General features: G+C 33.3%; 1 protein-coding gene across 1 annotated transcript in view; it reads left to right on the forward strand.

Annotated features, from left to right (window-relative positions):
- The first annotated feature begins 7,713 nt into the window (after positions 1-7,713).
- LOC143222716 (GRIP and coiled-coil domain-containing protein 1-like) overlaps positions 7,714-17,643 on the forward strand; it is a 95,336-nt gene continuing 85,406 nt past the window's right edge. Inside the window, 3 exon segments of the mRNA XM_076449614.1 lie at positions 7,714-7,841; positions 9,276-9,353; positions 15,670-15,756. Of these exon segments, the coding sequence (XP_076305729.1) occupies positions 9,350-9,353; positions 15,670-15,756 (91 nt within the window). The 5' untranslated portion in view covers positions 7,714-7,841; positions 9,276-9,349.

Here is a 17,643-nt window from a genome sequence, read left to right on the forward strand (position 1 = left end):
CTCTCTAGTCTTATATTGCTGAATTAGGGACTGCTAGCGCAGACAGCCCTCGAGTAACTTTGCGCGAAATTAAAAAAAAGAAAAAGAAAAAATAAAATAAACTTGCATAACCCTAAAATAAACTTACATAACCCGATAGCGACAAATTTTCTTATGGGTATGGATTAGAAGGCATGTCATCACATTTGTAAACTTACATTCAAAATTTATTGAGCTAATATTTTATGAATGTATGACAATACGTTTATTATCACATTGTATATTATAATTCAGATTTAGTGTTATATATTAATTAGTTTCTTTATTTAAAAGTAAATATTAAAACAAATTTCCTAAATATATATTGATTTTTGTGTATGTCGAATGCAGCTTTGTTCCAAATTAGATGTGTTTATTTTTTCAGGTGAAAGGAAATAAAGTCAGAGGGAATAAGTCACATTTTATTTAAATAATATAAATAAGTAAAGTAATAAAACAAAATATTCTATAATATTTTGGCATTACATGTATATTCAGCGTTTTTAATGTTAATGATTAAGACGAATATTTCAGCTGACACCACCAAGAAAGTCTGCCACAGTCTTGTGGGAAAAATGTCTTTGCAACTTGTACGTTGCTTGACGGGAGTGTTCAAAAACATTAACTTCTATTAAACCTATCCATGGTGGTAGTGAGGAATTATAACATGAAGTATATGATACTGCATCCAGGAAGTTCATTTAGTGATATTACTGGGTCTCTTCTCATATACTCAATGGTCATTATCTGACTTAAGGTTCTTCAGGGTGGTGATGGATCTAAAACTCCAATACCCAGACTTTGTTGTGGGTGGAAACGAGAGCATTTCGAGAAAACTCACTATCATTGGTCAGGTGCTGAAAAACTGCCTGACCGGTGCCCGATTAAATGGGAATATTGCTGTAGCAAAATGGTGAAGAAGGAAGCCCATCCTGTTGAATAGGCAAGCGAAGGAGGTGAATTATGTCAGGAGTGGTCTATCATGTGTTGTTTATTCATCTTCACTAGTTGAGGAGTAGCAAAACAAAAAAAAAAAAAACTGGGCATGGGTTTGGTCAAATTCTATGTTAAGTGATGACTGAGATACAATGGGACTATCTACGTGTAGGACACTTGACGAGTTGGACGATGGGTTAGGCTGGAAAATCGGGAAAGGACAGACTCGTCAAAGATGCTTTAAACGTGAGATAGCCCACTTCGTTTTGTAATTACGAGGGCATGAGTCAGTAAAAAGGATAGCTCGACTCAAACAGGTTTTACAAATTAGAAACACGTTTAGTACCTATAACTACCCTATATTGAAAATAAGTACATAAGAATTATATTAGATTTGCATTTGGTTTTAATACAAAAAAATAGACCAGTCTAATTAAATTTCAATCAAACCATATTTTCAGAACGTGGTATTGTAGCTTGGAGTTAGTCACGCTCACGTATTACTGTATTTTTACTGTAGTTTCAGTTATTCGTTTTACACGCATAAAACTGCTGTACATCTTCGAGTTATAACTAAAAAGTGAATTATCTTGAAAAATTTCGGACTTATCAATATCTGGAAACACGAATATATATATGTTAATAATGCTGTATGTTGAGTTACTTGCTACATGTGATAAAAACATTTATTTTATGAATTATTTACAGTTAATTTAGTTTATTTACGAATGTTAATATAACCTAAACATGGAGTAAGTTTCGCAACACCAAGGCGCAACACCAATTTCGTGCAAAGCTACAAAATTCAAAACAAACACAAACAAAGAGACAACTGAGATCGATATGAAGGACGACATTGTTCAACTTGTCTTATTTGATCGAGAAAGAATGATTGTAACATTTCATAATCGCAGTGTTTCATGTCATGAGAGTACCTTACTATCATGAACCAACTGAATATTACCATAACGAAGTGGGAAACATGTTACTTTATTATAGTGGTAGTCAACGGCGATGGAGACACCGATTGAGAAACATTTTGAGTAACTTGTTCCATTCAGCCATACCATTTCTAAAAAAAAGCATTCATTTCAGTAAATAAAAACAAAAAAAAAAGCTGTTCAGTTGGGTTTCAATGTAATAAAAACCATACAGAAAAGGAGTGGTTCCTTAAATTACAGATAGAACTCACAGACAGACACGCACGTGCATGTCTGTGTATTTGTAACTGCCATAGCTTCAAGTCTCAATTTGGCAGCCATAGTAATTTGACCTTGAGTGTTCGCACCTCGGCGGTTATTAGAAAAGAAATGTGCACATGCGTGCGCTTGTGATCATTTTTTGATGAGGCGAGGTAGCAAAAAACACATAGAAATAGAAGTGATTTCTTATATTACAAATAGAAATCACATACACATATGCACATTTATGCGTTCATACGCTTCTATATAAGTGTGACTGACATAACTCCAAGAAGAAAGAACCTAGGATCCTGAAAATGTACAACCGTACAAAGTGGATCCTGATGGTTTGCATCTGGATATTAGTATTTATTTATATGCGTGCTCTTATGTACATGCGTATCTTTTTAACGAAGTATATTAGCGAAAAGAAGTGGTTCTTTATATTACAAATTATAAATACGAATCACAGACAGGCACGCATGTAAGTGCATGCGCATCTTAATAATGAAGCACTTTAGTAAACAACACACACACACACACATTGAAAAGAAGTGGTTCTTTATATAACAGCTGTAATATATAGAAAAGCCAGTGCATTTTGGCAACATTTATCAACAGTGGCTTTTATATCATGTTGCTTAATAATAAATGTATAGGCTTATACTATTGTTAAGAAGTTGTGTGCTGAACGTATATAGTGAAATGATTGCTTGTTTGGAATTAAGTACCAAGCTACACAATGGGGTATCTGTGCTCTGTCCATCATGAGTGTAGAAATCCGGTTTCTAACGTTTAAGTCCGAAAATATACCACTGTGTCTCTACGAGGCAAAATGAAATGTATAAACTACAAAGTTGAAACAACTGTTGTTTTCTGATTTAGAGACTCTGCTAGCTAAATAGCTTTGTTTTTATTGTTTGTTTTGTTATTTATGTTTAAAATCAGAGAACAAACCAAAAGGAAGTTTACCTTTATAAACAGGTTACTTCCTAAAAGGAAAAAATAAAGATATATAACTTACACTTTTATGCTAAAATGGGTTCAGAATACACGCACTGGTATAGTCATCTGAAATAAATCAACCTAAGTAACTCGAGATAATCCGGCTACTTTCGTTTACATTAAATATTAATAAAAACGAAATTACTCTAACAGAGAAAATGGGTATTTATAAAATTGAGTGTGAATGTAGTAGTGTATTTATTGGTTAAATTACAAATGAACAAACATGAAAACTCTGCACTAGCTGAATATACAAATTATACCTAGTCATCTTACTCATTGGGAAAAGTGTTACTTTTGCTGAACTGAATAATATGACGGTTAGAAATACTAGAGAAACTACTGCAATAATGAAACATAGTAAAGATAAAAAAATCTTGAATAAGGATGAAGGCTAAAAAATCAGAAAATAAGTAGATGGCGTGATTGTTTTAAATATATAAACTAGCAGCCACTTGACCATGGCTTTTTTTTTTAGTATGTTGTACAGCATCTGTTTTTCTTACTCCTGATGATGATGTGAAGAACGTCGAAATATGTAGTGTCTTTTTTTGACCATTGATCAATTTTAAAATGAAATTGTAATAGTATGTTGTACAAGATTAATTATTGAGTATCTTAAGAAAATTTAAATCTCTCTTTCTTGAACTGAGGAGCCATTAGATTGTGGTTGAGCGAAGGAACGTTGATGAAGGAATGCTAGTATTTGGTTTTGGGGTTAGAACAAAACGACGTGGACAAACTCTGATGATAGGCAAAGAACTTTCTAGACGACTCTTTTATCTCAAGCATGATAAACGTCCATGTACCAAATGACAGAAAAAATGTCCATATCTACAGTATAACAAGGTTCAACGAGAATTGAATATTTGGTCTTGTACTAGTTTAAAAACTTTTAATTCGATTTCCAAATATTATTAAGAGAGTGAAGTTTGCTAAAATGTACAAAAAATGACCTGTTGATGATTGTAGAAGGGTGTTATGGACGGAAGAGTCCAAGTTTGAAATATTTGATTCAAAGTGAAGGTTGTAGTATGTCTGGTAGAACAAGGATAAAAGGTACTTCAATGCATAGCACCTACCACGAAGCAAAGGGGAGATAGGGTGATTAGACATTGATCCATCACAGCATACCCAATGGCACAAGTATTATTGGTAAAGGATTCTACTACCAAGAAGATAATGACACCAAATATTTATTAAACTTATGCAGAAGTTACTCAGCTAAGAAAGAAGTTGTTGGAGTGATTCAAATGACAGATCCCCGATCTCAACCTAACTGAGCAAGTCTTGGATTTGATAGATAAAAAACTTGACAAATCAAATATTACCTCTGAAAATAAAGTTTATGGGAGTGTCTCAGAGACATTTGAATAAAATTCCAAAGGAAACTTTGATTAAATATGTTGCATTAATGTCTGAAAAATTGTCTACAGTTATTGAAACAATTGGACGCACACAAGAAATTGACTGTTCGCCAAACTCAAACACTCACAATAAGTTTCTATTGTATTAAATATGAAAATTAATAAAATGTTGATGTTTCAACTTTGATTTAATTTCCATTGTACTTTTAATGTAGTCTGAAATCAACTTGTAACTGTCAGTTGAAAATTTATTGTTCTTGCGCGAAAAGTAATGTGAACTGTCAGTCTAAAATTATCCCTACAGCTTCACTTCAAAATAAAGAAGGACCGCTTTTATATTTTTTAGGGAGGTATTAAAGACTACTGATTTAGAGCAGTACAACTACAAGGTGAAAGCATGTGCAGATACTTAAGTATTGGTTAGCCAAGCAAGCTAGATTAACAGCTTCTAGCTCAAGTTTAAAAAAGAAACATACAAATGAACTGTTACTGTTTTTATTCATTAACAGCTTCAAGCATAAATTTGCTAAAAGTTATGAAATTATCCCAATTAAGAGCGTTTCATCCGACTGTACCGAGTAGATACGGGTGATGACAAGAAAATCTTAATCTAGTTTCTATGACGTTACTATATAAGGATTTATTTACACTTTTTTACAAAAGGAAACTACCACCATATACTTTAAAGATTTTGGTTAATTGTGTAAAGTAAAGATCTGTTCTGAACAGCAGTAATGTAATTCTAAAGCTAATATTAGTTATTATCGAGTGTCACTTTCTTATTTGCTGTAGTTTGTTGGCGTATATTGACAAAAATTATGATAGCTAATCAAAAAACACCTTTGTCTGAAAAAAAGTGCAGCCAAAAAAGGATTGAGCATGTGACTTAAAGGAATAAAATCAAAATTGGCAACAAAACTTGAAACTGCACTTATAGAATTATAAGAGTTTTTACAACAAATATTTTTTTTCATTTCTTATCTAGGCCTCGTATTTTAGTTTACCCGCTATTATGTCCCTAGGTGAACAAAATCTTCTACTTGGCTAATCAAAAAAATGAATATTTGCTATAAAATTATTTTCAGTGCTATAAGTGTTTTAAAAATGTATTTATAATTGTGAATGGTCTAAGTGTGTTGTTCCCAAAATGTAAGATGTAAAACTTGGATAAAAGAGAATAAAGTGATACGTCTAAGTGGAAACTAGTTTTGGTTTCCTTTGTGGGATACTATCAAGAGACGCCATTTGTCAGGTCATTAGAAAGGTAAACATTATTGCAGACCAAGATTTTACATTTATGGTTGCACAGAGGTTACTCCTTCTCTTGGTGTTATATGTATATACTGACAAAAGTAACCAGCTAGGTTTGCTTTGAATTTCGCGCAAAGCTACACGAAAGCTATATGCGCCAGTCATCCCTAATTTTGTAGTGTAAGACTAGAGGAAAGAAAGCTAGTCATCATCACCCACAGCTAACTCTTGGGCTACTCTTTTGACAACAAATAGTGAGATTGACCGTCACATAATAATGCCCCCACGGCTGAAAGGGCGAGCATGTTTGGTGCGATGGGGATTCGAACTTGCGACCCTCGGATTACGAATAGAGTGCCTTATCCAACTGGCCATGCTGGGCCTTACCCATAAGTAGCTGTTGTCTTATTGATATTTAAACAAGTAAAAATAGTCAGTATAGATTATCATGGTCCACCTAGTATGGGTGCAAAATTTCAGGCTTCAAGGTTCTTTTTTCTCAGAGCTATGACAGTCACACAGACACGCACAAACGCATAAACGTGCACGTCTGTTTGTGATTTACATTTGTAATATAAGGAACCACTTCGAATTCCAGTCACACCAGACATACCTGCTCTTTTAGCTGTGGAGGCGTTAGGAAGTTACAGTAAATCCCACTATTCGTTGGTAAAAGAGTAGCCCAAGAATTGGCGGTAGGTGGTGATGACTAGCTGCTTTCTCTCTAGTCTTACACTGCTAAATTAGGAATGGCTATTGCATATAGCCGTCGTGTATCTTTACGCGAAATTCATAAACAAACGAAGAAACTTCTTTACTATCATATGTATGATATATTGTGTTCGTTAGGTTGTCTCAATAAAATGATGAGCATGCGCTCACGCACGAAGATATGTAATAATACCCAGGTGCACACCATCTGGGTCCACTTGGTATGTGTGCAAAATATGAGTTATTTCCTCTTGGAGTTATGGCGGTTGCATACACACATACAGACCTAGAGACACCCCATTTTATTATTATAGGTTTTTTGAGATAGATTGAGAAAATTATCAAATCATGTTGTTCCAAGATAAGTCAGGTATCAACATATAAATAAAATATAAACACAGAACGTGGAGAGTTGATATTTAATTCAACTCTGAATAGTTTAGGAATTTCAATATGCTGTTTATATCTATGTATAAGTGTGAGAGACGAGATTGTTATCTATGACATGACTTCTGACTAAACTGAGAAAGAAACAGTACTTCTCAAAGTTTCCTGATGAACAGAAGCAGTTTAGATACTGAATAAAATCTATTTACTTATTAATGTGTTCCCCAGTGGTACAGGGGGTATATTTGGGGATTTACACACCTAAAAACCAGGGTTTGATACCCGTAGTGAGCAAGGCACAGATATTACATCGTGCAGATCTGTGCTGAATTATAAACAAAATAATTAATATATATAGCAGAGTAAAAAGAAACTAATTAGTAATTGTATTTTGTTAATCACACATGATACTAATCATGGCAGCAGTTGTTATCCAATCGTTACAACCTTACAATAAGAGTTAAAATACGATAAACAGTACCTTCCACTGATTTATTTTATTCCTGCAACTTGAATTTAGTGGATTTTTCAAAAGGTATTGTAGTCGTGTAGCCGGGTTTTCATTTCTGATCATATCTCATTAAAAATATATGTATATTCTGTATACTGTTTTTTCTTCTAAATGTGATGGGTCTGAGACATAAACATTATAAATATTTTTATAACGAAATATTATATCATGGTTTAGTTAATTGTATTTTATTGTGTGTTTGTCAACTAAGATCTCAAATTTTAACATAATTTTATTGCTCTTCCCTTTAGGAAATTTTAATTTCGCTTTTACGAATTTCAAATTATGTTTATTTTTTTATGTTCTATGCTTAGTTATATAATATCTACAAACAAATTTCTGAAAAAATGCTACTAGAAAGAATGAATAATAATGTATATAATGTGTTATTTTTCACTCACCCTCTTGAGGTTAAAAATAAAGTTTTTGGTAACGTAAGTAATAAATGAGGAATGATAATAGTATTATCGTGAGGTTTGTTATATTTGGATTTGTACTTTAATTAGTGATAGAGTTCTGTTAACAACAAGAATAAGAACTTAAATAATATGACATTATGAGTACAACTAAAACATAATCTAAATGGCTGTAAAATGTTTCACAAATGTTTTGTGCTGCTTAGTTGCATTTTAAATTGGTATTGCTAGGCCTAAACTGTTAACAACGAAGACATTTTGTAAAGTACTTTTAGTATTTGTAGTAGCACTACCAGAATAAGGATATTGCCCTATAAGTAATATTAATAGTAATTTTGTAATTTGTATGAGTTTATCACGTTGAAGTAGCTTAACTTTTTAAGTAAGTAATCGTGAACTTAGTAGCACCATTTTACATCAAATTCATTTTAACTTCCGCGTTATCAGTACCATCGCGTGGCCCGGCATGGCCAAGCGCGTAAGGCGTGCGACTCGTAATCCGAGGGTCGCGGGTTCGCGCCCGCGTCGTGCTAAACATGCTCGCCCTCCCAGCCGTGGGGGCGTTATAATGTGCGGTCAATCCCACTTTTCATTGGTAAAAGAGTAGCCCAAGAGTTGGCGGTGGGTGGTGATGACTAGCTGCCTTCCCTCTAGTCTCACACTGCTAAATTAGGGACGGCTAGCACAGATAGCCCTCGAGTAGCTTTGTGCGAAATTCCAAAACAAACAAACAAACAGTACCATCGCCGATTACAAAACAAAACTCGTCAAGTTTCATTGTTGTCATGTTAATAATGATCAGGTTATTTTTTTGCATGGGCCATGTTTCCTAAATGTTAAGTAGTTTGAAAATGAAATGTTTCTCGCAAGTATAGAATATGTAGACAACAGCCTTATTAACATGGTCAAATACTACAAGTCTTAACTCTTTAGATCCATATATTTTTGTATTTTCTGCTTAAATTATTTTCATGATGCCCTAATAATTGTCACCATATTTCATAAAATGTCTTGTGCTTGTATAAAAGGTGGTTAATAATATGGTTTGGATGTAGTTTTCAGACAGAGACAGATTTTATTGGACACTTTTACAATCTGATATCAAAATTGAGATTTTTGGTAAGACTGACAGTGTCTGCTTAGATTTATAGAGTTAATAGTTGCACAATGATAAGTCTGCAGGCTAAAAATTTTAATACTCATGGTAGTCATAGGGCAGATACACTATTCTGCAGTTTTGTGCTTAAGAATAACCAAATAAGTTTAAGAATTTGATTGTGATTTGGGTTCCTTAACATTTGCATGTTAGTTGTTTATTTGTGTAGTGTATCTAACATCTTGTGAACCTGTCCCAGAACAGTTTTAATTCTAAGGAATAACAAGAAGCAATTTTCTGCTACTTTGTTACAGTTGCATAAAAGATCTTTTATCTTTCTACATTCAACTATGTAAAATACTCCTCCAACCTTCTTTGATTTTGTGTCTTCTACAGTATCTGATGGAAAGTTATGCCACAAGCAAAGCACCCAGTTAGAAAAGTAGTACTGCTTTACATGTACTGGAGTGATGTGTAAGTATTCAGATCTTAAACTTTTGTCCTTCAGGTCTTCAGCCTAAATTAAGGAGCATTTTGTGAAAAAAAAATCACACAAATTTATGATTTGAGACTCCTAACATTCTTAAAAATCACAATTCTGTTGCTTTGAGTCCCACCAAAAACACTGAGAAAGGTTTTAAGATTTCCACATACAGTAATCCTGATATCTTTTCTGAAATCTTTAATAATTCAACATTTAGTAGGATGTTTAAAACAGAGCATACTATTGTAAATGAGTTTTAACCAACACCTAATAGTATGAACTAATGACCTCCTCTGTCTCGTATACAGTCTTCATGTGTATACAATAAAGCTTAAATGATTTGTGAAGTTTGCTGTTTTAGTAGTCATTACTGGTATTTGTATATTCAATAATAAAGATAAAAAAGATCAGGTGTCTTTTTTGTTGTTGTTTTTGTTTTGTATATCAACCATTTTCTCCCTGTTATGTCAATATTCTTACTGAGATCCAGTTCAGTTGCCATCTTGGGATTATAATTTTTGTCAACCTCAGACATAAATTTTTTTTTTTTGTACCAGAATTTGATGGCAAGAACTGCATTGCTGGCTAAAGCTATAATAAAGGATAGATTTGATCTTCAAAAGGATTATAATGTATAATCAAAGATTTAAGGGCTTAATACTGTAGGTTTTCATAATGTATTGATAACAGTCACCATAACTGCTAGTTCGTATTTAATTGAAAACTTAAGGGTTATTTTATATATGAAAGAAAACATTCACTTCTAGTTTTAAAATGTTATACAGAACAGTAATAATGTTTTAATAATTTAAATGAAAAGTACATATTCTTTATACACACATTTGGTGATGTGCAGTGCATTGTTTATTACATTGAATTATTTCACATTGTTATACTAGAATGAAGCATACAGTATGATTTCCAGTTTGTACATTTCATTAAGAACACCAACTTCATTTCGAACCACATTCTTCTACTCCTAGTCATTTGAGATTTCACTAGTGCTTCCTTTATCTTCTCATATCTATGTACAATGGGCTTTTGTCGCATCAGCTTGGCAAGACCAGTGAGTTCCATTCAATCTCTTAGGCATATACAACCATGTTTCTGCCTGAAATGCATTGAAAAAGACAAAGTTATATGAAATAAAAAAGTGACAGCTGCAGAGCAAATGTTGTCACAGCGTGATACAAAAACTGATGTGCTGTTTTTCTCAGTTATGAGACATTGCATTCCTCAATGTTTTTGGATTATAATAACACTAATGGTATCCATGACTGTTACAAGCAGTCATGGTTAGCAATGTTGTGATGATCCAAAAATTTGAGTAGTGCATTAGTTGTAGTAGCACCATTATGACCATGATTAGGTGCAAATGTCAGAAACATTTTGCTTGGAGAATTGTATATAAGGGGTTGAAATCAGCTGACACAGAATAATACTTTGACTTCTTTATTCATTCAGTTATTTGTTTTAGAACGTGACTTCTCACTATCCCAGTTGATTCTTTGCAGATTTAAGTTGAGAGGTAATTTGTGGAACTACTTTCTGTTGCATGTAATTAGATGTGGAAAATGCATCACAATCTGTTAGCATTTCCAGAATGCCAAAATTGTTGTCATTTGTTGGTAATCACTTTATCCATATCTTAAAAAGCCAGTCTACATTCAGCAATGAATTTGATGGTACACACACAAATCTTGCACTAATATCCACTCAATTATGCTTTTTGTTTTGCAAAGTCCTTATCAGTGCACCCAAGTACTTTTACACATTTTGCCAAAATTTATACTTATTCCAGATTATATTTGCATTTCTCATGTTCTGTCAACCATTCATGTGCATAGTTTATTACAAAATCCATTACTGGAAAGCTTTTTTCTCTTGAGTGTCTACAAGTTTACAGATGTAGCAGTAGATTTTGTCATTAGTTGGATAGAAGCAGAGCCAGGACTGATTAACTGTCTTGTTGAAACAGAATTAGTGAGCATTTTTGGATGTAGTGCATTTTACCTTTTATCTGTTCTTGGGCTCTTGATGATCTTTCAAACAATTGTTCTTCTCAGCTCTGTGATTTGATAGATAGATCCTTTCTTTGCTTAAAAAAAAAAAAGTTATTTTCTGTGTTGTTGATTCTGGCCACAAGCCAGTATTGTTGTCAGATCCACAAGGTTTGGATCCAGTTACTTCTTTATAATAATCTACATGAACTTTCTTTCCTTTCTTATTTTACTCACTTGTATCCGAGATAATTTCTTCAGTAATATGTGGAGGTGCAACTGTTTCTATTGATAACTTGCTTTTCAAGGCTCTTTTAAGCTTATGGAGTAATCACTAACTTTTGGTGCTTTTGAAGTACTTTATTGCTTCTTTTTGCATTCTCCACTTAATTTTCATTTTTCTGCACCACCCTGATACACTCATGGAATTGTGTTGGTCACTTATGTTTGGCCCGGCATGGCCAAGTGTGTTAAGGCATGCGGCTCGTAATCTGAGGGTCACGGGTTTGCATCCCCGTTGCGCCAAACATGCTCGCTTTCCCAGTTGTGGGGGCATTATAATGTGACAATCAATCCCACTATTCCTTGATAAAAGAGTATCTCAAGAGTTGGTGGTGGGTGGTGATGACTAGCTGCTTTCCCTCTAGTCTTACACTGCTAAATTAGGGACGGCTAGCACAGATAGCCCTCGAGTAGCTTTGTGTGAAATTCCAAAACAAACAAACAAACACTTATGTTTAGCTGGAAGAGAAAAAAGTAATGTTTCACTGGCAAATAATTGTTAGTATGAAATTTAATTACAAAATTTGTCTGAATTAGGTGACCTGTTTCTTTTTACTTTATTTTCATTTTGTAAAATTAACAAAAAATATATACAGTATTTTGTGGCATACACAACAGTACTGTTTTTGTGGGGCCTTGGGGCTCTTGCTGCAATTGCACTCCCTTAAACCTAGCCCTGAATATGCCCCTTCATCTCTTCTTTTTCCATAATGATATATTCCAGTAAAGAAGGAACTAAGATGTATAATGTTTTTGAGGTATGTTTTTTGTCTTTTAATGCTCTTGTTTAAGTAATCAGAAGGTTGTATTTTCTATATGTACATTTAAGTATGATTAACATTCAAACATTGTCCAGTGATTTCTGTTTATGAGAAAAAAAGCTGATGCTGCTTGAATGCTACCTTGTGAATATTCAGTTGTTCAGAATTATCTTTGAACAAATCTCCAAACCTTTGAACCACAACCTTCTTCTTTTCTGTTGTTAGGCCCTTGACTGAGTGGCTCAAATATTTGTGTTTTAAAACCATGTGCTCTTCATTGGGGGTCACTTATCCTATTATGTTACCTTCCAGAATTAGTGCATTAAACATATTTTTTGTTATCTTCAGTTACTCAGCTTATTGTCTTTTTCTTCTTTCTATTTTATGATTGTGGGTGATCAGCTTACTTATTTCCAACTTTCAGATGTAAGGAAAGTCACCAATCTTTTTTCTTAACCTGTAGTTCAAAGATCTGTTCCAAGCTTTTTCTTTTCAGCAACTCCTGGTTTTTTGATACTGTCTTCAGTTGTACTTGAGTTTAATCTTACACTTCTTGGCAACTTTCACATTTGAGCCCTTCCAATTGCTCTATAATCTCTCTCTCAAAACACTTCTTTTTCTATTGTTTGTATCATGTCAAAGATATTCCAATATCTGTGCCTTGGTGCACTGCTCTTCCTTTTATTGGGAAGCTTTATCCTTGTACCCAGGTCATGCCTTCTGACTTTAAGCTTTGGCTGCAATAAAAGGTAACCACCGTTTTTTCCTTTTTGTTTCATATCATGTCTGATTGAATTTTGTTCAACAAAATGTTTTGCACATCGAGCTAGATCTTTATGTTGTTATTTTCCCCATGATGAATCATTTAAGAATGCCAGGAAATGCTTATTTATCCCATACAGTGAATCATACTCTTTGGCTAGGATCTTACTATAACTATATACATTGATGATCTGGATTGTACAGTTGATCTGTCTTGTGTACTGTGATGTTTCTAAACATCTCAGAACTGAATTTTGGGTTATGTCTAACCAAATTCACCATTTGGCTATATCTTTGAAACCAAAGGAACAGATTTTCATTTTAACATGAGATTCCATGTGTGAACTTTTGTAATTGTGACACTTTCATGTTACCTGTACCTTTTCATTGCAGACAAATTTCCATCCTTATGCTGGAAATACAAAAGAGGTTTGAGTTCTCTGGTGTTTTTACTATGTTGCAGCAGATACCTTTTCCTACCTTTGTTGAAGATGTTCTTGCAAATCACTTGAAACACTGGAGATAAGACACCCATTTTCTACATGATATAGCTTCAACAATGATGTGGAACATATTCTTTTTTTTCAATCAAGTTACTTGATCTTCCCTTTTTACTGTCTTTTGGTAGTTGAATCTATCCTTAAGTCAGTTTAAATCTCTTCCATTCTTTCTGTGTACCTACTGACTAAACCAGATTTATGACTTTGCCAGCCTTTGAGAGAAGAGTGAAGGGATCAGTGGCTCCAAGAATAGTTTCTAGCTGTTATTCTAAGCTTGTTATATTGCATTTACAGGATAATGTTTTCACTTGGAGTTTGTTTATGTGTTATACTGTCACATTTTAAGAGAAACTTTCCTGCTGTTTTGCTTTTAGAAACTCAAGTGATAACAAACTTATCATGCTTCAAACAGTTGTAGGTGCAGGGAAAAGAAAAAGTAATAGTTTCTGGGGGTTTGCTTCACAAAAAGAGAGGTCACTTTAAAATCAAAATTGTAAAGCAGAATGCAATCAGAGGTCAATTATGCAACTTGGAGATGGTGAAACTGCATAACAGGTAAATGTTTAAAATAATTGAAGTTGAACCAGAAGGAGAAAATATGCTTATCTTATTTATTCTTTTGATAAAATCTTTACATGAATGTACTATCTGAGTTAAAATTTAATTTGTCACTTATGTTGAAGTGAATTTGTGATTTTCGGTGGCAATGAAGATTTAAAAGTTCTTGACGAGAAACCCACTTGAAATAAAAATGTATCTCAGAATGGCTGGTATGGGTTTTAACACTTTTATTCATAAGCAGAGAACAATGTTTTGACCTTCCTTGGTTATCCTCAGATTAACAAAGAGAGTTTGCAACCAACTGTTGCCAAACACGTCTTAGGGAAAGAGTATAAATGGATATGGGATTGTAGAGAACATTGCAGTTGGATGTTTTTTAATTAGTATAGGTATAAAGGTGTTCCTTTATATTGGTTTAATTTTGGTTTTAGTTGCTGTATTAGTAGGGCTTCTTTGATTTTGCATTTGTTTATATTTGTTTCCCTACTTAGTATCTAGGAGTTTTCTGTAGTTAGGTTTATTTTATTTGCAGTGTTAAAAAAAGTGTGAAGGTTGTTTTATTTGTGTTTTTGAATCTAGTTTCCATTTTTCTGTTTGTTTCTCCAATATAGAAGTTGTGGCAGTTGTTACATTGTATTTTACAAATTATGTTGGTGTTATGTTCGTCAGTGTAGTTTTTACATAGTATGGACTTTAGTTTTGTGCCTGGTTTTGAATAAATTTGGTGTTTACTGGAATGTTCTGTTATAAGTTTTTTTCCAAATGTTGGTTATTTTTTAGCTAGATTCAAAGAATAAAAAAAAACCACACATTTTTTAACACTACAAATCAAACTCAACATAATCATAGAAAACTCCTGAATACTAAGTAGGGAAACAAACATAAACAAATGCAAAATCAAACAAGCCCTACTTATACAACAACTAAAACCAAAATTAAATTGGTTTAATTTTTATAAAGGAACACTTTTATACCTATACCAGTTAATAATCTAACATCCTACTGCAACGCCCCCCTACAATTCTCTACCCATTTATACACTCGTCTCTAAGATAGTCCAGCAACGGTCAGTTTCAAACTTTCTTTGTTAACTTGAAGATGACCTAGGAAGGTCAAAACGTTGTTCTCTGCTTGTCAATAAAAGTGTTAATACCCATACCAGCTATTCTGAGATACAGAATATTGAAAGATTAGTGCATAACAATTATGCACTTACTTTGAAGGTATAGATATGCAAAATGAAATGCATAATTATGTAACTTTAAATGTTTAACGTTTTACATATTTGTAAATTAAATTTTATATACATTGTCCCTGCCCTAAAATGCACTATAACATATATGTATCCACATTACTCTTTAATGAAGTTTATTTTTTAATGTGTTTTATTGTTTCTGAATTGATTTTAGCCTGAAGTAATCTTATAAATTTGCTATTAAGTAATGGAGAAGTCAAGCAGAAAAGAGCTTCTGAAGATTGTTGGTGATCAGAAAGAGAAAATAAAAAACTACGAGATTAGATTAGGAGGTGAGTGTTATTTTTTTTAACAATTAAATGTGGTAATTTATTATGCCTTTATTACTGTGTAAATGAAGAAAGGTCAAGGTTATGGAAAACCATTGATTTCAATTTCACACCCTTATTCATTAAGAGAAATCTTAGTGTAACACTTCATATCTGTATATGTGTCCAACATAAAAATATTTACTACAGGGTGTTCGGAAAGTCACTGTGCAGTTTTGTCTGTTAATAAATATATAAGTACACAGTGACTTTCCGAACACCCTGTATTAGAACATAACACCAAAATATTTTTGCCAACATATTTGTATCAGGGCTTCCAAAGCTTAAATATTGTATGATTAAAGGTTTAATCATATTTTACTCATCCATGAATAATGAAAAATATATTTTTATTCCAGTAAGTTCTTATGAATGTTCAAGCAAGTGTTCCAGTGAAGTTAATGTAAGCCAAATTGAGAATTATACTAATCCTTTACTTTAGACAAAACTTTATTATAACAGTTGTCCCATAGGACTAAGGTTTACATATTTTGCATACTTTCCTGGAATGGGGTTATTCTAAGTAGAAAGGATGGTAAATAGTTTTTTTTGTTCTTTTAAGTTACTATGTTTTTGGGGAATGTGTTTAATGAGAATGATCACTGTAGAGTAGTTCACTCAGACTTTGTTCTGAATTAACGGTGTTGTATGTCATTATTATTGACTTCATTCTTGTCATGTCAAGATGTTCATTGTTATTGATCCTTGTTCATTCTGTACTTTGTTCCAGCAGTTGTCTTCAGTTGTGAATTGGAAGTAAGCCACTCATGTAAAACACATTCACTTATGGTATGAGTGGAGTTTTTTGTTTTTTTTGTTCCCAAACATACTTACCATCAGTTAACACTATAGGTATTTCTCGATCTTCAGGTTCTCCACTCTTTGCCCTTCTGCACATTGAGAATACTTGCTTCTGTTTTTTTATATCTCACTCAAATGTATGAAGCAAATTCTGATTTGTAAACTTCTCCACCTACTTGAATGCTCCCTCTGTCCAGGTACTTTATATAAGCACCTGATCGTGATAGTGTAATAATTTTTTCTTGACAAAGCATTTGGCACTGGTTTCTATCAACAGGAGTGTTATGTATTTATTGATAGATTGTTTTGGCATACATGATGAAACTTTGTAGAATGGATGATAACTGCCTGTTGTGGAGACAAAAGTGTAGAGGACAATGTTTTGAAAGTCTTCTGCCTTTCACCTTTGGGTCAGTGTGTGTGCAAGAAAGAATCTATAAAACATCATATGTAATTTCGTGTTCATGCAATGAAAGATAAATCAGATAAACAGGAAGAAAACTTGCAACAAGAATAAAAGAACTTAAAGATAGTACAAGACTCATGAAAAAAAATTCAACCATTGCGGAGCATGCCATGTCAACTAGATGTAGAATAATCTGAAAGAAAACTTAAACCATTGACACAGACAAATTCTGGAAGACAAGAAAAGTCAAAGAATCATTTTATATTAACACTTAAACCTTCACTAAACAGAGATTCCAGATTAGAGGTTAGTAACATGTGGTTACCATTGGTTGATTCTACAGGAAATCTCTCCAGTCAGAAACAGTGATAATCCAACCATTCATAACATGCTCTCCACAATCCACCAGAACACTGTAAAAGACCAACAACACCTTACACACACACACACTGACCTGAAGACGAAAGACAGAAGACTTTCAAAACATCCTTTACACTTGTGTCTCCACAACAGGCAGTTGCTGTCCATTCTACAATGTTTATTCAGGAGTGTTGTGATTGTTTACAGTTTATTTTGTCAATTTGAATGAGGTCAGAATTTCTACAGTTATTGTTTTGTTTATAATTATGCATTATTTAAGAAAA

The sequence above is a fragment of the Tachypleus tridentatus genome, chromosome 8 (genome assembly GCF_004210375.1).
Source record: "Tachypleus tridentatus isolate NWPU-2018 chromosome 8, ASM421037v1, whole genome shotgun sequence".
NCBI lineage: Eukaryota > Metazoa > Arthropoda > Merostomata > Xiphosura > Limulidae > Tachypleus > Tachypleus tridentatus.